General features: G+C 37.3%; 1 protein-coding gene across 6 annotated transcripts in view; it reads right to left on the reverse strand.

The window, feature by feature from the left end:
- The window catches only part of LOC102054988 (neural-cadherin-like), a 66,240-nt gene that overhangs the window by 25,547 nt on the left and 18,162 nt on the right, over window positions 1-22,531 (reverse strand). For all 6 annotated transcript variants that reach the window (XR_008735105.1, XR_008735104.1, XM_055726605.1 and 3 more), the window contains exons 4-18: window positions 21,597-21,801; window positions 19,908-20,019; window positions 18,410-18,659; window positions 15,357-15,499; window positions 12,120-12,292; window positions 10,914-11,082; window positions 9,992-10,162; window positions 8,873-9,045; window positions 7,698-7,865; window positions 6,850-7,099; window positions 6,620-6,747; window positions 5,576-5,762; window positions 4,681-4,824; window positions 2,911-3,194; window positions 782-2,396 (exon numbers count right to left, since the gene is read on the reverse strand). Coding sequence is in view for 4 of the 6 variants with exons in the window: in XM_055726605.1 (XP_055582580.1) it covers window positions 782-2,396; window positions 2,911-3,194; window positions 4,681-4,824; window positions 5,576-5,762; window positions 6,620-6,747; window positions 6,850-7,099; window positions 7,698-7,865; window positions 8,873-9,045; window positions 9,992-10,162; window positions 10,914-11,082; window positions 12,120-12,292; window positions 15,357-15,499; window positions 18,410-18,659; window positions 19,908-20,019; window positions 21,597-21,801 (4,172 nt within the window). In the remaining 2 variants the exon portion in view is untranslated. The remainder of the gene's footprint in view (window positions 1-781; window positions 2,397-2,910; window positions 3,195-4,680; window positions 4,825-5,575; window positions 5,763-6,619; window positions 6,748-6,849; window positions 7,100-7,697; window positions 7,866-8,872; window positions 9,046-9,991; window positions 10,163-10,913; window positions 11,083-12,119; window positions 12,293-15,356; window positions 15,500-18,409; window positions 18,660-19,907; window positions 20,020-21,596; window positions 21,802-22,531) is intronic.

Here is a 22,531-nt window from a genome sequence, read left to right on the forward strand (position 1 = left end):
TAACGGATGCATTTGCTCTGCTCTCTCCCACTATAACATCAAACCTCATAGTACTGTGGCTGCTATCACAGAGCAGCTCTCCTGATAGTACTTCTTGAAGTATGTACTGCACATCACTCAAGAACACTTCTAGAACAGCATCTTTTTTTTTCTCCCAGTTCAAAGACTACATGTTCTAGAAAGCAGTCATTTACTGCACCCCAAACATTATATTCTTTTCCTAAAAAAGCACTGACACAGCTTTTTCTTAGACCCCTTCTTGCCAGCAGAAAACCTCCCTGTTCAAGATTTCTGCCCTGTTCTGCCACACAGTGGCTGTCACAGCAGAGGTGGGACTGATCTACAGTTACTGGGTAGGGCTCATCTATGAACCTCTGTTTCTCCCTGCTTCAGTTCTGCCATTCCCATCAGATCTCTCAGCATCAGATACTTTCCATATCATGCATCATGCACACACAAAACCCCTTTCCTCTGTGCGAGTGAAAAACTAGTGGACGGAAAACAGTTTTTATCACTTTATGAAAATACTGCTTTTTCTGTAAGTGCATTATATACTTGTTTGCAGCTAACAGTTTTTTGGTAGGTGATCTTTTACACACTAGGGTCTGAGCTTTGCAAATATACTTTACTCATTCACATCATTTAGTAGTTTATAGAATTGTAGTTTCAGGTTTGAAATACGTAAACTATTAAAAAAATTAATTAAGAACCGCAAGAGCAAAATCATGTGTAAAACTGTGCTATATTCATGGATCTGATATAATATCCAGATAGTACTTACCTTTGTAACTGTACACATAGACCTCCTTATGGCCAGATTCATGGCAGTTGTCATTTTCATCACCAATTGTTATAGTTAGGGTGTTTGTAGAGCTCATAGCTGGAATCCCACTATCTGTTATAACTATTGGCAGATGAAACACCTTCTGCTTTTCTCTGTCAAAGGACCTCAAAGCAGTTACAGTTGCTGTGTTATTTCTGTTGTCAGTAAGAGAAAAATCCAAAGAATTCTGATAATCTGGTGGCAATGAAAATGTGAAAGGTGGCCCATTTTCCTCACTGTCCGGATCAAATGCATGAAGCAGCTTTGATGTATGGTTCATATACACAATTCCAGGCCTCAGCATGTTTTCCCAAACTACAGGCGTGTATGGTGCCTCAAACCTTGGTCCATTGTCATTAACATCAAGCAAGTTAATCAAAACTGTAATGCTTCCAGTGTGGGCAGGTGTCCCTTGATCTGAAGCTTGTACAATTAAACTGTATTTTTGAATGGCTTCACGATCTAGTGTATTTGCCACAACGACATGACCATATTGGTCAACTGCAAACTGTCTGATAGGATCCGAATCTGACTTTATAGAATATATAATGTTCCCATTCAAACCAGAATCCTTGTCTGTAGCTCTCACTGTGGCTACTGTAGCACCTACAGGCATGTTTTCAAAGACAGGGCTTGTCTCAATAAACTGAGAAAGGAAAACTGGGCTATGATCATTAGAGTCTTCAACTTCAATCAGGCATACTGCAATACTAGAAAAATCAAGATCTTCTACTGTAATAGTAAGATTAAACTGCCTTTCATGTGCATTCTCAAAATCCAATTCTTTTTTCAGTCGAATGGTGGCACATTGCCATTCTTTGTCACTCTCTATATAAAACTTCTGGTCTGGGTCTCCACCGATGATACTGAATATTAAGTCAGCATTTTCCCCAACATCTGCATCTGTAGCACACACTTGCAGAACTTCTGAGTCGATGGCACTGTTTTCAGGAATTACTGCCTGCCACACCTTTTTTGTGAATTTAGGTACTTGATCATTGACATCTGCAATCCAGATAGTGGCAGTGCCAGTTCCCGTTAGCCCTCCCCCATCCCTTGCTTCAACAGTAAGAAAGTAATTTTCAGTCCTTTCTCTGTCTAGCATTCCCCCCGCTACATGGATTGTACCAGTATTGGCATCGATATTGAACATGTCGGTACCAAACTCATTTTTTACATTCTCTGTTATCCTGTAAGTCAGGACAGCATTAAGACCTACATTTGGATCATCCCGATCAACTGCACCCATTTCCATGACTAATGTGTCTGCAGGAGAATTTTCAAAGACATTCCCGTTGCAATCATCAGGCATGCATGTGAACATGGGTGCATTGTCATTTACATCCCACACATTAATAATTACATCAGCAAATCCTGTAAGTCCTGTTCCACCTTCATCAGTAGCCAATACAACAAATCTCCACAGTGCTCTCTCTTCCCGATCCAGCATCTTGTGAGAGTAAATGCTGCCCGTTTTCTCGTCTATTGTGAAAATATCTGTTGCACCATGCCCATGCAATGAGTATCTCAAATCTCCTTCATCCACACTACTATCAGGATCATTTGCCATGACCTACAGAAGTTTTGAAAAAAAAGACATAGAAATTACAAAATATGCAATGATTGCATTATACCCTATGTGCTGCTACAGTCTAAAGGAGTCCAAGCAAAAGAATATCACATGCAATTAATATGTGCAGGGCAAATAAATGGCAAATGAGAGGCAGCTGAGGGACAATTCAGAGTAAGTAAATATGCTTTGCACTACAATAACAATGTAGATATTCTAATACTAAAATAATATTGTCGTACTTGTAGAGGTAATTTAAATATGCTATTCTGATAGCTATTTTAAAATGTAATTATTTGCATTTTAGGATCACAAATGATCAATCCTGCTTCTCCTACTTACTATCTTTGTAATTATTTTTCCACAAAAGTCCATTTCTCTTCTTCCACTGACAAAAAAAACCTCAGTAAAACTAAATTTCATTAATATATCTGTGCTGGATTATTGTTAACATAATTTTACCAGAGTAATCTGTGCTTTTTTACTGAAATATGATCTCTGAAACTGCATATACTACCTGAAGTACAAAGACTGGTAACCCATCCAGTTCCTCCATTATACTTCCATAGTATTCATTGATAGAGAAAACTGGAGTCTCATCATTTTTATTCAAGACATTGATGACGATAACTGCATAATCTTCCCATTTCCCATCAGAGGCCAACAAGTGAATCTCATACATTTTTGTTTCTTCATAATCCAGTGGTTGAGCAATAAAAATGGCTCCTGTTTCTGGTTCTACATCAAGTACTCCTCCTGTGTTTCCAGCTGTGATCTGATACCGTAATTTAGCATTTGTTCCTGTCAATTAACATCAAAAGACACACATTTCTTGAAGTAGATTGAAACATGGAATGTTAAGAGGAAGTACAAATCTTATGATAACTGATTTTTGGTATTAACAGTTTTGTGGTCTTTTAAAACATGCAGCTATGCCAGATTACTTACCAGCGTATTGAATTCTGGTACGTCCAATTGTAATCTGTGTCTTATTATAAAATGTGTCTTTGCAATTAAGTATTAATTCTGCTTTTACTTATGATACCTTGAATTCTCTGAAGGATCAATATGACTGGCCAAGGCTATGGGACCAAAGAAACATTCTTATTTGCTAACATGCAGCGTGTAAGAATGAGTTATCATAAAACACCTCATATCATAGAACCACTTCGCACTCATATTAATTTATGCACAGACTTTACCAACAAACAGGATAATTATGTATTAAGCCAGAGGTGACAGTCCTAACAGAACTTCTCACAATTTTAGAGGTAATACCAATTCCCCAATGGTTTTAGATCAAGTAAAGACTTCTAGCCTTTCTGCAAGCTCTACCTTCACATACCATTCTTCTCCTCTTTCCTTCTTTCATAGCTACATCTTTAATCATTTACTTTATTAAGAGGACAGAAATGAAGTGTCATACATCCATCACATCAGGGCCTCTGATCCAACACTAGAGAGTAGATTTACACACAGCCTAAATAACAAACTAAGATTTCCTTAAGTAGGTAAATCCTTCTTCAGTACAACTTGGCCACGTTTGCCTCAACCTCCTTGAGCCAGGGGGGAATTAAACACAGTCAGGATGTACTTGCGCTTCACAGCCATAATGGCAGAACAGTCCTTTGGGGCTTGTGCAACAAAATATGTGTGGTTTTGCCATGCAGCAAAGCCAAATTAGTAGTGCACCATGGCCAAAAGACAGAAGCCTGTACCATTCCCTCTCTCATTTATAAGCACTGGTTATGTACTTATTTTTACATGACTTACAAATTACAGCTGAATTCCTGACTGATTTGTAGATAAAACAATATAGCTAAGACTCAACATATGCATTTAAGAAGTCTAGATTCAAATATGAGAATGTGTACCAAAAAAAAAAACCCCACCAACAAACCAAAAACCAACAATACAACTATACTGTCCACAGAAAGAGCAAATGAACCTCACTGAAATAAAGTCTGATTCATTCTAGTCAATGAGGACATTTTTATTGGTCCCCATTTGTAAGAAAATGGTATGATCTATAATAAATTTGTATTTGCTGGCACAGAAATTATTCCCTATCAACCCACATTAATGCATTGCCTCCCGAAATAAGAGTTGACTTATGCCTCACAGCTCCATTATGAACTAATATTCATGCCCAATCAGTTCACTTAAAGTTTTAAAATCTGAAGACAAAAAGACATCCACCTCTCTAACACCACTAAATATGTCTTGCTGTGCTGAAATTAACTCATTAATATTTTAGACACAGCTATGGGGAATTCCAATGCTTTACCTTCATCTTCATCATTAGCACTGACTGTAATGATACTTGAGCCCACATCCTGGTCTTCATCCACATTAACTTCATAGACACTCTGAGTGAAGACAGGCTTGTTATCATTCACATCGCTGATAAAAACGCGCACGTAGGCTGTGTCTAGAGAGACAAGAAACAAGACATTAAAATACTCAGCTGTGCCACTTCTGTCAGCTACAATTCCTTAAACTGTCTAGCTGCACATTAAATGAAGACGAATATGCAGACAATATAGAAACAAACCCTTAGGGTTGTGGACAATACATATACCAACATTACTCAAAAGCACTTGGACATCAAATCAGTGTCACATCCAACTTGTTTAAACAGATAATGTGTGAATAATTGATGCCTAATATGGCAATTGTATAGCTTTCAGTCATAACTTTTTGTCCTGGAGCTACAAAAGCCAAATTTTAAGTCTTTGTTGAAGAACAGTCGTCAATTGAGAATGGGATTTTTCTATCTTGAACTTTCCTGCTTCATACTTCATAATTACTTTTGACTGAATATAGTACCATATTCAGTGCTCTGAGAAACACTTTATTACCCAAAGGTCTGCATCCTACAGATACTGGGTGCATCCTTGCTAGCTAGGAAATACTCACCAAACTAACTGTGAAGCCATAGTTTTCCTTTAATGTCAGAACAAAAAACTTACCTGGTCATCACATGAAATATCTCTTCCAGACCTGCCACAACTGTTGCACACAGAAACAGTAGGGGAAAAAAAACAAAGCCAAAACAACAGGCACTCTTTCACAAGTGCACTTGAAAAAAAGGTAATTAACATTTAACCTTGCACTTCAGAGCTTTTATTTTCAGAGACCAATCCAGGTAAAATCATGCTTGCCACAGACGTGTCTCTTACCTGAGTTTGGCTTCCCATGTTTTCCAGGTCGAGCTGATTCAGAGCCATCTACTGACTTGACTTCGAGAAGATAGGACCTCTTCTTCTCTCTATCAAACACTGAGGCAGTGTATATTGAGCCTGTCTGTGAGTCCAAGTGAAAACATGTGTAGTCTCTGCCACTGTCATGTAACAGGGAGTAAGTTATCTAAAGGATTAAAAAGAAGTTATTAACCTACACTTTCCTTTTGTTCACAACTAAATACTTAGAGAGGAGGAACAGTCTTGTATTTGAGAACTTGATCAGGGCCAAGAAAGCTGGGTACAACTGCCAGCTTGAGCAATATAGTTTAAAGTCAATTAACTTCCTTGCATGTTGGCTGCTGATCTGTAAAGGAAATAAATTTGTCTTGTTTAATCAGTCCCTGAGTTCACTACTTCACGTTTGTACAGTGCTTGTGCAACAGCACTCAAACTCAGCTAAAGAACCCGGGTACTAATATAATAACCCCAGGAGAGCTGAATTTGAACTTGCTCAGTATCATAGACCATGTTCTAGTCTCTATTATATGTAGGTTTTTGTGCACTTGACTTCAGCTTGCACTCTTGTTCTAAGGATATAGCTACTTTTGATTTCTAAAATCAGTAACAAATACATCTACTTTTGATGTTAACTTGACATATTTTGCAAGGGCTCAGTTTTCAGTACCCCCAATGATTTACAACTCACAAAAGCTTTTAACACATCTTTCCTTCCATTAATTTATCCAATCATATTTTAGGTCTATGTAGACCTTTCCAAACCACAGCATTTTATAGCACATTTTTCACCTGAACCACAGACTGTATAAATATTTCTTCTGTTTTCTATCTCTCACCTACTAGTTTTAGCTGGATTTTTCATATGGCAAGACAGAAACGTAATTAACTACTTTATTTGATCTCATGTTTCCCTATTAGTGATCCCTTTCTTTGGTTGAAGAATTCTAGTCTACTTAGCCATTGTTCACACAGAAGTTGTTCCATACCTTTCATCATGGAAGATGTAGGTCCCCACTTGCTTACCTCACCATTCTGACCAAGGTCAAGGTCGGTGGCAGACACCTGAATGACAAATGTCCCAACACCAGCTCCCTCTGTTACCCAGGCTTCATAAATAGATGAAGTGAAGAATGGGACATTGTCATTGACATCTAAAACATCAGAAAAGAGTGCATAAAGAGAAAACTATAAAACTTTAAAGAAAAAAATAACTACTATGATTATACTATAACACTGCTGAAGAGCTTACACACCTGTTACATTAATGTAGACTGTAGTGAATGCTGCCAGAGGAAATGCAGCAACATTCTGTGCTCGAACCCTCAGCAGAAAGCTCTTTGTTGTTTCATAATCTAGTGGCTCAGCTACCAGGATGGAAGCAGAACCATCATGTCTGTTTGGAGTCAGGTAGAAACGAACTGGCATGTTGGTCTCCGGAACAAGTCCCTCTTCTAGGTTGTAAGTCACACGGGGATCACCAAGGGGAGAAGTTGCTTTGATTGTCTGCACAGTTCAAAAAGTTTGCATAATGAACACTTCTGCAAGCACAGCAACATGGCTAAAAGCTTTTGTGTATTAAGTCTCGCAGATCTTCAGCTCTCAACTGAAAACAGTAGTACAAGTATTTCTTGATACCACATCTTAACCCTGCCTGATACATCTCCAGGCTGGATACAGCTGCAACCAAAGGTTATCAGTCATTACATGTTTGGTTACTCATGCTTTTACCCTAAAAATAGGTATTTTGGAGTAACTTCATAAAGCTGTTTCGATTACTCATTTCAAGCAATCAAACCAAACAACTCTTAATTACTTTAAGGCAAGTAATCTCCTCAGGTAACACAGAAGCATTCAGAAAATTGGAACGCCTATAGTGTAATCCAAATGGGAAGGAAATCAAATAATGGTTGCACACATATAAATTAGAGCCAAAATGCTGATTACCATTAGCATTTCCGAAAGAAAACTGAAAGCACATCATCGGTCCCTGCAATACACAAAACTTTTATAAAAGCTCACTGTATTTAAGCAAATAAGCAATGTTCAGCTACCCTCTAGCTTTAAAGCTATAGGCAGACAAACCAGTTTGTCCCAATCTTACCAAAACTGATGCATCTCGTGTAGTATTCTCTGGAATAACAACTTCATAGCTGTCTCTTTCCCACTGTGGAGGCTGGTTTTTTGCACTGGTAATAGTTACCGCAAGTTCAACTTTACTGCTCCTATTGCCTCCATCTGTAGCAATAATCTCTCGAATTATAGATGATGTCTGTAGAGTTAAAAAGGTTTCATTACAAAGGGTTTTGATCAGGGCTCAGATGAGCTTTCCCCCCCTCCCTCAATTAAATAAATACACAAAATTAAAGGCACACTTAAAAACTGCACAGAAGAACATTCAAAACTGCAGAATACTCAGTCCAGAACATGAAGTAGGTGCAACATTGCTGAAAATGCTGCTATTTGCTTTAGTTAAGATTGTCAGAAAATGTTGCTATTTGTCTCAATAAACCTTAGCAAATTTCACACATGCTTATAACAAAAGCAAGAAAACCCAAACACTTTGCGGAGCCCCTGGGTACTTAAGCTTACCTATCAACAGTTTTTGTTATTAGGTCTGTAGGGGTTTTAAGATTCAATAAAGATAATATATTAAAAAGATATACCTTCACCAAAGTTTTGTGTCAGAACTTAAATTTCAATATTAAAAATATCTATTAGGTATTTAAAGATTGACATCTACAACAATATTTTTGTTTCAACACAAATTACAACACTGAAAACATCAAACTGCTTACGCAGGTATTTAGAAATGCCTGAAACTGGTAAATTTGGGATAATTACGTGCACTGGTTTGGTTCATTATGCCTTCACCCTCCTAAGGGATAGCTATGCTTAGTTCACCATGACTAATGTGTATCAAGTTGGGGATCTGTATGAGAAGAAAAATTTCACACTCTTTCACATTCAGGTTTGTGGTTTAATTCATTGCCTGTTAACACCTGGACTCTTGCTCACCTGCTTATGGTCTCAGCCCTCCATTCCTTGGTATTCATATGCCAAAGCTAATGAAATAGGAAAAACAAGTCTCAGAGGCAGTGCTGTCAGCTGCTACCTTCCAGCTGAAAGCGGGGCTTGCTTAGAAGCAAGTCACAGTGAGCTAAAAGCCTTAGACACAATATTGATCCTTTAATGTGAAGCAGTAACACAAACTCGTGACTTCAGTCTCTCCTATGATATACCGAGATCGCCAGCCTAAAAAGGCAGGAAGCATCATACCTGAGATATGGGTTGGTTCACAAACACCCATCCTGTAGTAGGATTAATTTGTAAGAAGTTTGGTTCTTCATTTGCTATCAAATATGTAATGGCAGCATTTGAGCTGTAGTCATCATCATGGGCTGCAACACGAAGAAAGCTGGTCCCAACTCTTGTGTCCTCTCTTAGGAAATCTAATGTCAAGAAAGGATTTCATACTGATAATTACAGTCAAATTGACCATGAACATCTTACTAAGAAACTATGAATACTAAAGTAATAATGTATGGAAGCTGTAACTTGATCTTCCTTGGAACAACAGCCATAAATCAATCTGAATATTTTAAAGAGCTGCTGTCACTCCAGAGCTGTGCATCACATTTGAACTTCATATTATCATATTCATAACCTGGAATTATTATTTCTCATAAGGTACTACTTTTTTTTTTTTTTTTTTTATGTCTTGTATTTTGGTAAGGGACTAACTGCTCTGTATTATAGAAATATACATAAATGGAATTTTAATTTATTGCATAAAACCAGAAAAAAGGACAACATTGTCAGAAACTGCTTTCTAGGATTTGCACAGTATAACTAATAGAATTACCAGTCTTCATTTTTTCACAAATATTATACATGCCTCTGGGTGTTTATCCACAAACAGGGAGGGTTTTTTTAAGAATCAAGAAGGAAAGGTAAAACAATGAACAATGAAGAATTATGAAATTCAAATGGGAAAAGTATGCAATCATAACTTATGACAAAAATCTATTAATCAGAAAACAAAGGATACAATTAGTTTTCAGTGCTGCACACTCATTATTACAACTTTTCCATCTCTATGTAGTACCACAGGCTCTTGGAATAGTCAGGTAAGGAAAGAGACTGACATGGCTATTGTTTCAAGGAATTTTCCTGTAATGACACTCAGGAAAGCCTACAAGTCAAGACTGAACTTGTTACATTGCACATTCCACAGGATAACATTCCGCAATTAACAGCGGTAAGTGCATCTCTGGCTGCAATCACCTAGTTGGTCACACCATCTACTTCCAGAAAAGACAAACCCCAAAAATCTTACATATCAGGTAAGCTCACACTCAGGGCACCGAAATTCATCCAAAAATGACTCTCAATTACATTCATAGTGGGTGTTTTCAAATCTGGGATCATTGTCATTTTGGTCCAAGATGACAATATTTATCTGACACATTCCAATGAGTGGTTCCGCTGCCTGATCTGTTGCTGTCACAGTGACGGGATATTCCCTCTGTTTTTCTCGATCAAATATCTGAAGAGTTGCCAGAACTCCTGAAAATAAATCAAATACCAGAGAGCCAAATTACTATGCATTTGACAATATTCTACATTTAGATGTTTATTTGTCTGTCAATACACTGAGATACAATACAATAGGTTAAATATACCAATAACGTGAACTTCAGGTTCAAAGATCCAATCACAAGATTTACCAACTTCAACAGCTTAAATTGTACTGCTCAGGCAGATGCAAACTTCATACAATTAGACTTAAATTGAGAAAACAGAGATATTTACCAAACTGACTTTAAGAGAAGCAGTTTATAAAAAATATTTATTGTGAAGAGCAGTAAGTACAGGGTAAAGGCATGTTTCATGTCTTTTTATCCTCCAAAATTTCAGCCTGAATTTAGTTTTGCCTTCCAAGGCTTAGTCTCTTTGCTGTTTGTAAGACTACTGTCAATTGGATAAATCATTTTATATGCCATTAGCAATGTTGCAAGGCAATGTGCACATAAAATGTTTGTTTTTTTTAAATCCAGTTACAAAAACACAGAAGTTATTTCACACAGCAGAGCTCCCACATTTCAGGGAAAACATCAGTTCTAGTTCAGTACTGGACATGTATGAAGCTTTTAGTTTCAAGGAATATTTGTTCATACAGCTGATGCAGTTTATATTTTGTTTGCTATCAAAAAACTAAATTAAAAAGCATGAAGCCTGATTTTGTTTAAGCTTTTTTTTCCATCAGTGTAACAAAGTGGTTTCTATCTGCCAGTATCAGTTCTGGTATTTGCTTTACCTGTGTCAGGATGAATACTAAATGCTGGTAGGGCACCATCTCTGTGCATCAAGCCATATTTCACTACACCATTGTCTCCTTCATCAGCATCAGTAGCTTCAACCTGCAGTACAACTGTCCCTGAAGGCTGGTTTTCCAATACAGAAGCATGTTCCCGGTAATACTGACACTGAGAGCGGGAGAAAGAAAAAAAAAAAAAAAAAAAAAAAAAAATCAAGGACTCACCATGCCATTTGATTTAAAGATATACTAGAGGGGGGCGGAAAGAATTAAAAAAGATTTATCTACACTTTCATTCACATGTGCTGATGTTAATGCTTTATCTGTACCACAATTAAATTTACATACTGCAATTGCTACTTTGCAGTTACACAAGCAACACAAAACAGGAGGCCACTGAGCATCTCCAACTAATGAAAATACTTGGAGAAAAAGTTAGTTTCTTCCCAATGTAAATATTTTCTTTTTTTGTATTAGTAAAAGTCTTATAAAAAAGAGAACATATACTTGCCCAAAGCACACAATTGCTTTGGTCAAAAAGCAATTTCTATGCAAAGTAACGTTGTCAAGGACAGACTACTGAGAGTTTCCAAGACTGACATGAATAGCCACTGACTTTTCAAAATGTGCAACATTGCCCGTCAACACTTTAGCCATTAGCCTCAAACTTGAAATTTTTAGATAACAGGTCTTTAATATGAATAAACATTCTGAAAATACATTTAAGCATTTATTTTTTAGAGTACTTTACAAATTAAGCTAAAATACTTTAATTCTTTCTTTCATCAGTTCTAGACACACAACCACCAAAAGAAGCCTGTGCAATTTAGAGAGCTATTTTGGAATACTGTGGAACAAGTCCACTGCATAGATAGCTATACCTATCGATTCCTCCTCACATCTACTACACTGAACCTCCACAAGTTATTCACTCAACCTCATCTTCTAAAACGCCAGAGATGAGATGTGATTCAGGGAAAAGGCAGTGCTCACAGGAACTGTTCTGCCACAAGAGGAGAATAAATCCTGTAAGTCTTAGGAGAGGGATGGAAAAGATGAAGAAGACAGCGGCATCAGGACTCAAAGCCAGATGGAAGTGGACCACTTCTTGAATAGCTCATCTGCTGCATCACTCGCACTGACAACACAGTCTTAAACATTTACCACACAGTCTAATACAAATGACCGAGCCTCATTATAATTTACCTTCTGAAAGACAGGTTTGTTATTGTTGACATCATCAATCTTCACAACAACCTGGGCAGTACTTGTAAGAGAATGGGGCCCTCCAGAGGCGTTATCATCAGTAGCTGTGACATTAAGTACATACTCTGTCCCCTGCAGCTTAGGAAACGGACTTGAACGAAGTCTAACTAGCCCTGTAAAAACAATGTGTTTTTTATTTTTTTTTACTACATTAACCAATTACTCTTGCTCTTCTCACTAGTAAGCATGACAACAAACGATTCTCATTTACCGATTCACCAATGAACCACAAGGCTGCTACAGTGTAATGTAACAATGGTATTTTTACTGCAGTGTGATATTAAAAAAAAACTAAGCACAACAGGTTTGTCTGCAGACATGTCTATAGAGCTAAATGAGACAACAGCTACAACTCAGCTGACCTGTGCACGCTAGCTTTCATGGATCTGCTGCAGGAAAAACCAAACAATTAACAAAAAAATCCAGAGAAACATTGTGGCAGACTTCTGTTGCACCTGCACCTGCCACACCAGTAAGCCCAGCCATGTTCCTGTATCATTATTGCCACAAAGCAGGTGTCGCCCTGTTAACCACACCAGCATTTAGCTATATAGGCATACCCTCAGAAATGTGTATTTTGCTACTCTCCCAAGTCACACAAATGATACACAGTACTCAATGGGACATAAAGGCACTGTCAGAGAAAGATGTATGAAAGATTTGCTACAAAAGCAAAAGAAATTACAGCTGAGACCCTGCAGTAAGAAGCTGCCATTCTTTTGCTCCATCATCCATCAATCACCTCTGTTATTCAGCAGGCACAATAGCAACTGTCATTACAACAGAGTACTGTCACAGCATCAGTGTCACTCAGTTTGCTTGCAAATGTATTGTTTTAGCTGCAGCACTTATTTTTGACACATCTCTGCTTTACCTTGGCATTTCTGCGACAAGGGGGTACAGATTATTCCCCGGACATTGTTTCTGAAAAGAAACTGCTGCAAGTCACTGTATAAACCTTTATGGGTTTATTAAGCCACAGAACCCCAACAGTGTTGTAAAAAAAAAAAATATGCTCATGTTTCTAAAATTAAGTTTCAAAGACTATAAAAATTAACAGATTAAAAAAGTATGAAAGTACATATACATAATTATCTATAATACTACTATGGAGCTAATCCTAAGAGATGCCATCAATCAAATCAAGCATTTTCAATAAAGATTTTTCAGAAGCATCAGGTATACTACCCCTGTGGCAATTAGACACTTTTCAAACCATTGCTCCTCTTCAGGTGCCAAAGTATCTTTAGAAATTTAACTCCTGCAACTTACAATTCTGTTTATAAGTCAGAAGGGATAAAAGGAGCTCTCAAATTCAGAATCACGTTGCAACACTTGCAAGTTACCTGCAGATCATATTTTTGGCAACATTTCAGAATCTGACATTAATATTGAAAAAACATGATTTGCATTTAAATTAAAATTTCATGCTAAGTGAACTCTATGAAATAAAGAGAAAGAATAACTTAGGTTGGCTTACTCCTTCCTATATATTCAATGATAGAGCTTTGAAAAATTTAAGTTCAGATTTTGATTGCAGTTCATGACAGGTCAAATATAGTTCAACTGAAATTAAGTTACTTCAGTCCTTCAATGGCACTTCAATTTGGTTGCTTGTCTCTGTCCCAAAACACCCCCTTTTGTTTTTTCAAGCAATCAACAGCATACAAATCCTATTAATTTAAAGGGATACATCAGCCTACCCTGACGTGTGTTGGTGGATTGTTTTTTTGGTGGGTTTTTTTTTTGAGAGAACATCAATGTTGTGGGGTTTTTCTTTTGGGGATTTAAAAACATGCAACTGCTGAAAAGAGTTTTAGAAAATGTAAAACCTGGTATTTCAGAACAAATTACTTAAACAACAAAGTATTCACACTTTTTTTTTTTTCATCATGCATGCAGTATTCTTGGCTAAATAAGATTGGTCATGTGAATTATTTTGTCCTTAAATGAAAAATATACTTAGCTCGTATTTTATATACTTTTGCCTTCACTGTAACGAAACAGTGGTAGCCTCATTCTGCCTACGAATGCATCATTTTGTGTCAGTAAATAAGTAAACTCAGCTAAGAAGTCTTTGCTCACATGCATAATCGGGACATAGACATAAGCATAGGAAAAAAAAAATAAAACCCTCATCTGAAAACTCAAATGTCCACTTCAGTTAAAACCAAATTATTGAAAAAGTTGCACAAAGAAAACTATTCCAGTCAGAACTGTCACCCTATAGCTTTTTCTCCTAACGCAGCTATTTGATTACTGACAGTATTTTAGGCTAACTTCAGCAGGTGGATGTCAAGGTTGGAGAGCACCTACAGGCCTTGCACACTCTTCCTCTTGCTCCCTGGGTTTGGCTGCCCGTGTTCAAGGCCAGCTCTGACACCATGCTGCTGGCTAATCTTGGATCAGACAGTTGGTTGTCACAAGCCTTGTCTGTGGCCTCTGGCCCATGTCCCAGGAGCTGCGTTTAAGCTCAGGTCCTTTCCTGAGCTCCCCGGGGGTGTGCTGTACCTGGCTGTGCATCTTGCTCACCCTGACGCTGCCCTGCTGACTTGCTTTCCCGCTTGATCCGAGACCCACCCCCTCACTGCGCATTTGTCTGGTGACCACTGGGTTTGTTTGGTGACCACTGGACTGTTGGATGAACCACGTTTATAGCATGGGATGTCCTAGCCTGGGATGGCGGTCTGTGGCTGTGAGGTCCCTGCCCCTGCCTGCCTTGGCTCCCATTTCACCTTACCCTGCAGAGCAGCCCTTTCTTGCTGCAACTTTGAAACTAGTTTCCTAGATTAAATGTTATTCAGATCCTTGTTTGACATTTTGGAATGTCACATCTTTATCAATAATAACATTCTCTATTACATTACTGTCTATTAAGTTACCTGTTATCTACAATAATGCTCTCTATTAAGTTACTGACCAAAAGCAAACAACAAACAAGATACATCAATTATACAAAGCTTTTAGGAAAATGATACAATTTTTTTAACGTTACAAGAGAGACTAGAACAATCATATCTTTTTCCTATACTACTTTTAAATAGGTTAATATTAGCTTCAAAAATAGCATATGCTATCCAATTTTTATAATTGCTACCTAATAAAGACCAAATTCAAGCTGCATCACGTCAGAATCAGCATTATGCCTGCAGTAGCAGAGAGCTAATATATTATTACCTTTCTTAGGGTCAATAACAAAGTTTCCTTTTTGATTCCCAGACAGAATATCGTATGTCACACCATCTCCATCAGGGTCAACAGCATTAACTGTAGCAACCAGTGTGTTTGGGCCTGCATCTTCAGAAACAAAACTCCTATAGCTGTCAAAAGAAATTACAACACCACCTTTATGAATTTAGACAGGAAATAATATATGCAGAACTCCGCTTCACAACACCTACTGACTACCTGTACAAAGGGTACAGCAGAGACTTGCAATCCACCAATACAACTGCACTGATAAGCTGCTGCTTTGCTAACCAGTGAAATGATAATGTTGCTGGTCTATCCAACCATCCACGCCTTTCTGTTGCTGCCTCCCAGACTGCCATTGCAAACTCTCAGCAGTACTGAAGCTTTGAAGCTTAGCTTTGCAACAAGACCTGCACTAAATGCAGAATTCATTTTTTTTTACTTTATAAAAATGAGTTGCATGATTCACAGAACCAAAGCAAACATTTGCTAAGTTAAAGCGTTGCTTGTTATAGCACTTTCTGACACCAGCACTCCAAATGCTTTCAGTGTAGTCTGTACCAGCATGACTAAGATGAGAACCAGATCTGGAGGATATGTGCATAAAGTCAGTTTTACAAAAATCTCTTCTCAAGTCCAGGCACATTACTGACATTGTAAGCTCTTAAGAGGCATTATCAGCCTGAGCTTAACGCTCTCTGGAGTAGAAAAGCCCCCTGCTTTAGCAAAGTCCCAAATATTTATTATTTTATCTGACTGGATTGAGCACAGGCCAGACTAAGCATACTACAGACCTGTCCACAGTAGATATCCCAAAGCTCAGCCACATGAATGAAGTACAACTGGCTGCAGCAAACAACATAGATAAAATAGATGTATGTATAACCATATGTATATATAATTACTGGGTTCAGAGTGCTTATGGACCCACTCTCCATACGCTGGAAATACTAAAAAATTGAAAGAAAAAGAAAATGGATGCACAGAAAACTCCTTTCACTTTTGTTGTCTAGATATGTATGTTTTCATCAAAACCTTCATAGAAATAGCTTTTTATTCCTCCCCCAATCCAATATGCAATGAAGTAAGAGAAGTAAATTATTCTGGTTTAGCTCAGTCACAACCCTCAGGACACTGTCTTAACTCTCTATCTGGAAAGCAAATTAAAAGTAATTCTGATAATTTTGAACATGAAATATAGGGACAGAAAAGTTCAAGTCATCACAAGAGGTCTCTTAAAAAGAAGAAAGCAAAAACTGACAAAATGAAAGAGAGTGGTAGCCTTAAGTATTTCACAACTGAGATAAAGAATAACCGTGATGAAAGAAAGCTTGTGGGCAAGGAATGATAAGTTTATACTGGACTGTAAATCTATTTAAACAAAGGGCTAGAAAGACAACTTCATCATCTTAATCTGCATTAGCTTGCCATGGAAAATAACATTCATTGCAAACTTAGTCTCTCAACAGGGCCTAATTTACAGGTGTTCATGATTAATCTATTTCACAGAAAACTTCAGCTAAGTTCTGTCTGAAATTCACCTTTGGGTTCAAGATTTTTTCCATTATGGGAATGATAAAGCAAAATCAAAGCCTGGTTAGCCTGGTTAAACAAAAACCTGAGCTAATTTGAATTCCAGGAATTCCAATGAAAATCTACACAAATATACAAAAGCGGTTTCCCTGCTATTGCATAGGGAACAGAACAGCTTCTTGTGAATATTTGGTAATTTAAAATAATGTTCATTTTCATAGTATTCTTCAGTAAACTTCAAATAAAAGAGCTGGCAGGCGCTTTTTTTTAAACTATGTTTTCTACTTCAAACTTGTTAGAGACATTTACAGCACCTTTAATACTATCACTCATTTCTGATTAAAAAAATCAGGAACAAATACAAGACTAACAGATACAAATAAATATTCAATGACCCTGACTATTAGAACAAATAAATAAATGAAAAACAGGCATCATCTGAAGAGTGAGAAATTTAATCTGGTTTAGTATTTGCAAATGCATAGAGATCCAGTAAGAATTTACAAAAGATCAATTTTCCAAGCCCCATCTCGTAGGAGATGTTTAGAAAAGAAAGGAGGGCACAATATTTTGAAGCCAGAGGTTAACTTTACATAAAATAAGGACTGTCAGAAAGCTTCGATATTTTGTTCAGCTAAACCACAAGCTTAGCATCACTGAAATCTCTGACTGGGTTTTGTTCTGAGCAACTTCTACTTTTAAGAGTAGAAGGCTGATGCAGAAGCTGACTGGGAATTCCATTAGTAAGCCTCTAACACAAATGCAAGTTTGTAGTACTTTTGACATTGCTTCAGATGCTTCTGAGCCCCAGCTATGGAAGAAAAAATGCTTACTGATGCTTTAAAAGAAGGAGGGGAAAAAAAAAAGTTCAGTTTGTAGGGCATGAGACTAAGTGAAATTAAGTGAATCCGCTTATTGACATTTATCTTGTGTTTTTTACAATTCAGTGGTCATTTAGGATTCTGTCACCTAGGCATTTTTCTGTAACAATTATAAGCCAGGGATGCAGACTGCTGACTCTGTCTAAGCTTAAATTACCTAATTAAAAGACAAAATTCTACCATGTACTCTGGATCCAGGCTGAGGACAGTACTGAGTCGCCTGCTTTTTCTGCTTGATTTTCTCGGGTGGTGGAGGGGTTTTCTTGAAATGTATAGTCTTTCAGTACATATTGGCAAAAACATAAGTGCAAGATTTGTCAAAAGAGACTGTCTATATACTACTTCTAGCTAGCTACATACATAAGTCCTACTATACATTGAAAGTATCCCTAAACCTTAAAATTAAGAACCAAACTTAAAGCTGCCGGGTTGGTTTTTTTCTTTTTTCTACTGGTAATAAGAGAGTTACAGAGTCAAAAGATGATCCCGCATTTGTCAGTCCAACTCTCAGATTTGGTTGAACCAAAGACAGTTACTATCCTGTAACAATCAGCCTTTTGACCACAATACAAAAAGCAACAGTGAAAGACAAAGATACCAAGAGTTTTAAGAATATGTATTTACACTGTCTGGGAAAACACAGGTGCTTCATCATTCACATTTGAAACATGGATCCTAACAGTTGCTGTCCCAGTCTTCGGCTCTTCCCCTTGATCTACAGCCATAATTACAAACTCATAAAGATGGTCAGGTTGCTCATAGTCCAACCGTGTTGCTGGAAAAATAGTACCATCTGAAGTAATACTGAAGTCTTGACTCAAAGCGTAATAGAGTAATTTGGCATTCTCTTTTGAATCGCAGTCAGTGGCTGTCACTATTAAAAGAGAAGAGGAAAACATTGTGTAGGCCAAAGTTTGTGAATTGGAATGTTACGTACTTTAACAACAGAATTAGTGTGTAGTATAGAACTATTTGTCTTGGTATGTGGTGCTTGAAAAAAATCATAAAACTGTGCTATATCCCCTGTGCTTGTTATTGAAGTAACCTTTAAGTCAAGTCCCTGGTTGAATTCAGCCACTAGATCTTGCCTTTGTCTGCTGGATTTAAAGAGTACTACCAAGAACATATTCTCACACCGAGATGTATATTCTCATGTCCACCTAATCTATACTACTGGCTTAAGATCACTTGGACAGATCACACCCTGTGTGATTAAAGATGAAATATTTACATATATTATTCAATTGATGCATTTTATGCATTTGTTAGACCCTACCTATAACCTACAAAACCTATGCTAAAAGCGCAGATACCGGAACAGTAACTGACAGACTACCATCAGTACAGGGTAAATCACTAAGAAGAACAGCAGAAGGTTATAAAATCCTATTTGCTATGGAACAGCACTTTTCTTGTAGTTTAATTTCGTTTTTCCCCCTCAAGATTTATCAAAAGATTCTGCAAGGGTTAAAGACTAATATAATGCCCTTCTGCAACTGCTTAGGTGACATAAATTCGTTGTATTGCTAGAACCTACTCATTTTTATATAAACATTTTCAAGATAAGATTTCTGTGGTTTACAAAATCAAAGTTTACATAATTTACAGAGCATCATCATTTAAAGCTTAAGTTACTGGTTACATTGGAAAGAAGCAGAGTCTTTTTCTCAATCATCCAAATAAAACCTCACGTAAAACAGTTAAACCATGCAAGAGGCTTTTAATGCAAAAGAGCAGTATTCCCTACAGCAAGCCCACGTAGGACTCCTAAGACCGGCAGAGAAAGTTAGCTGATGTGTCCATAATTTCTGATTCAACATCACTCTGCAGGTTTGCTATTGTAAGCCTGCTGCTATAATACCAACCACAACTGAAGTTCTGTTACTTAAAAATCCTACAAAGAAGATTTGTTTCTTTTGTGTCCCATCCCTCAAAATTATTTGGGCTGTGACAGCAGTAAATAATTATGATCCAATTCTACAAGGTGCCATTTGCCTTCAGAGAGTTGCAACTATACCCATGCTGGGGCAGGTAATTTTGCCTTCAGAACTGAATTCTAATTAGTGGGAGAAAAAAAACCAAACTCATACTGAACCTAACAAATCATTTTAGAAGTACTAACCTTGTAGAAGCGCAGTTGTCATAGTAACTGTTTCAGGAACACCAACTTTGCTGTAAATCAACTGATCAAATTCGGGGATGCAATCATTCACATCTGTGATTACAACCAAAACCTTAATGGGAAGAGAGGAACGTTAAACAGCCAAAGTGAATAAAGGCAGTGACTTCGTTGCTTTAGAAATATCAGATGGAAAAATTAAAAATTTCGCAAAAACATTCCTGAGGTCTTCAGAAGTCATAGCACATAGGATAAGCCATTTTTCTTAAGATTTCTCTTTTCCTGCTAAGAAACATTGAAATATTAGATTCCAAAATATTTGGAATGCCAAGTCTTAGTCCCTTGCAGCAATGTTTGCTGCTTACCCTTCATCTCCATTGATTATTCCTTATTACTAATTTAAAGGAAAACGGACCATCTGCTTTCCAAGCATCCTTTTTCCCATTATCGTATCTTCTAATACTTCTGTGATTTGTAACACTAAAAATTCTACTGGCAAGCATATTATGTTTTAGAGTATAAATCTCCAAGACCAAGTTCTGAATTCAATTACAGCAGCATAAATCAGACGTAGATGGAACCGATTATGGCAAAACAAGTAAGAAATACAATTCTGCTTCTAACATCTTTTGAAATATTTTCTTATTCTTATATCAGATATGAGTCCACAGTTGCATTATTCACATTCCAGACAATAAGAAGTGCGTTAAATTACCCTTTATGGCACTCCATACCACTACACTTCAGACCATCTGAAGTTGGTTGAGGTATTCTGCACTACAGTGCAATGAGTAGACAGATACTCTACCTACCCTGACATAGGTTTCTATAAACTGAGAGTTGCTCTCTCTTAACTATTGAGGTTAAAGCAGGTACAAGGTAAACTACGTTTAGGCTAAATGTATTCGTAAAATCATCTCATAATCTTCTTTCAAGTCATATTGTACCACCCTTCCTATCGGAGTACAAAAAAGGATCAATAGAAATTATCAGCCTCTGGTGCGCTTCAGCCACTGTTTGTTACATTGACACACTGTTTCACAGTCTCTCTGTGTCCTCACACTTGCTCCTTATCATTCTGCTGCCTGTTCCTCTATAGCGTACATCTTATTTCCTGCAGCATGAACAAACTGGTATGTTGTATGGATTTCCTAGCTCAGTGAATCCTTTAATTCAAACCAGTGTAATAACTATATTTAGAAATACTGTTGCTGCTGAACAGCCTTTTAAAATGCCATGAATCATCATCTTTCAATATCTGTGAGTTTCTATTACCTTCTTTCTTTACAAGTTCATTTTGTGTTCTTGATGTGAAACAAATTCTTTTCTGTTCCACCTTTGTTTTAAATATGAATTATCTCAAATATATATCATACTTCATGTAGGTTTAGAGTAAGACAAAACCTCATGTCTGGCTTGGCCACATTTGTTTCCCTATCTTCCCAGATAAGGCCTAGGACCTATGATGGGATGACATATTGATCCCTCAGAAATAGCCTTTTCACCGTCTGCAAGACTGAACTCTAAGAGTACCTGAACAATCCCTCATCATCTACCCACAGACAGAAAGACTTTTTAAGAGGACAGTAGAATAGACAGCATGAGCTGGGGAAATGGGAGCACCTAGTGAATCTGTATGGAAGGCTGAAGGAAAATGGAAATACATACAGACTGCCAGAAGTGAACACCCACCTCAGCTGCACTGCTGAACTCTTCCTCATTTTCCTCTGCTCTGACCAAAAGAAGATACTGGTGTTGGTCACTCTCATAATCCACACTCCGAGTTAAACTGATATCTCCTGTTGCTCGATCAATACTGAATAGACCACTAGGATTAGTCAGTAAACTGTAGCTCAGGGATTTCTTTTGATATGATACAGCAGAGACAGTAAGAAAGCTGCATTAAAAAAAAAAAAAAAAAAAAAGACCCTTGAGGACATAACACAACATACTGAAAAACATGACAAAAATGATACATACCAGAAATGATGGTGCAACCCTGTAGGTCTGATCAGAGCAATACTCACTGAAGTCGGTGACAGCTGTACCTAAACACCAAATTCAAACATTTTGTATACAGTAGTTCTATCATCTTGAGGTTAAACAGATAAAGATAGGAATCTCCGAAGTAGAACACAGTCAGGATTAAAAACACAGGAACCGAGGATTTCATTTTTGCTGCAGCTGAATTTGCCTACTCTAACTTTCTTCTATGGTAGTGGTGGTTTTCAGGCAGGAAACTATAAGATAAAGTAAGATGCAAAACATTCATTTTAATAACAGCATAGTAAGTTTGTTGCTGTAGTCATACCACCCTGAAGTTTCAACAGATAACTGCAAAAGGATAAAAGCTAGTCACTAACAGTGTGCATATTACACAGACATACAGTTTTAGCTCTTGTCTGGCACTGGTTTTTTTTCCACTTAAGTCCCATGTATTTAAACTCTTCAAGTGGGAAAAAGACTTGCAGTATGAAGTAAAAGAAGGAATTTAAAAATAAATATTTTTGAAGGCTTTAAAACAGATTACTAATTTCTCAAGTGTTTGTTGCCTTAGCATGCAGGTTTCTTAGGAAAAATAACTCTGTCTCCCTGGAGAGCCCACCGACATGTATGATCTAGTGACA

Source organism: Falco cherrug, chromosome 14 (assembly GCF_023634085.1).
Source record: "Falco cherrug isolate bFalChe1 chromosome 14, bFalChe1.pri, whole genome shotgun sequence".
Lineage (NCBI taxonomy): Eukaryota > Metazoa > Chordata > Aves > Falconiformes > Falconidae > Falco > Falco cherrug.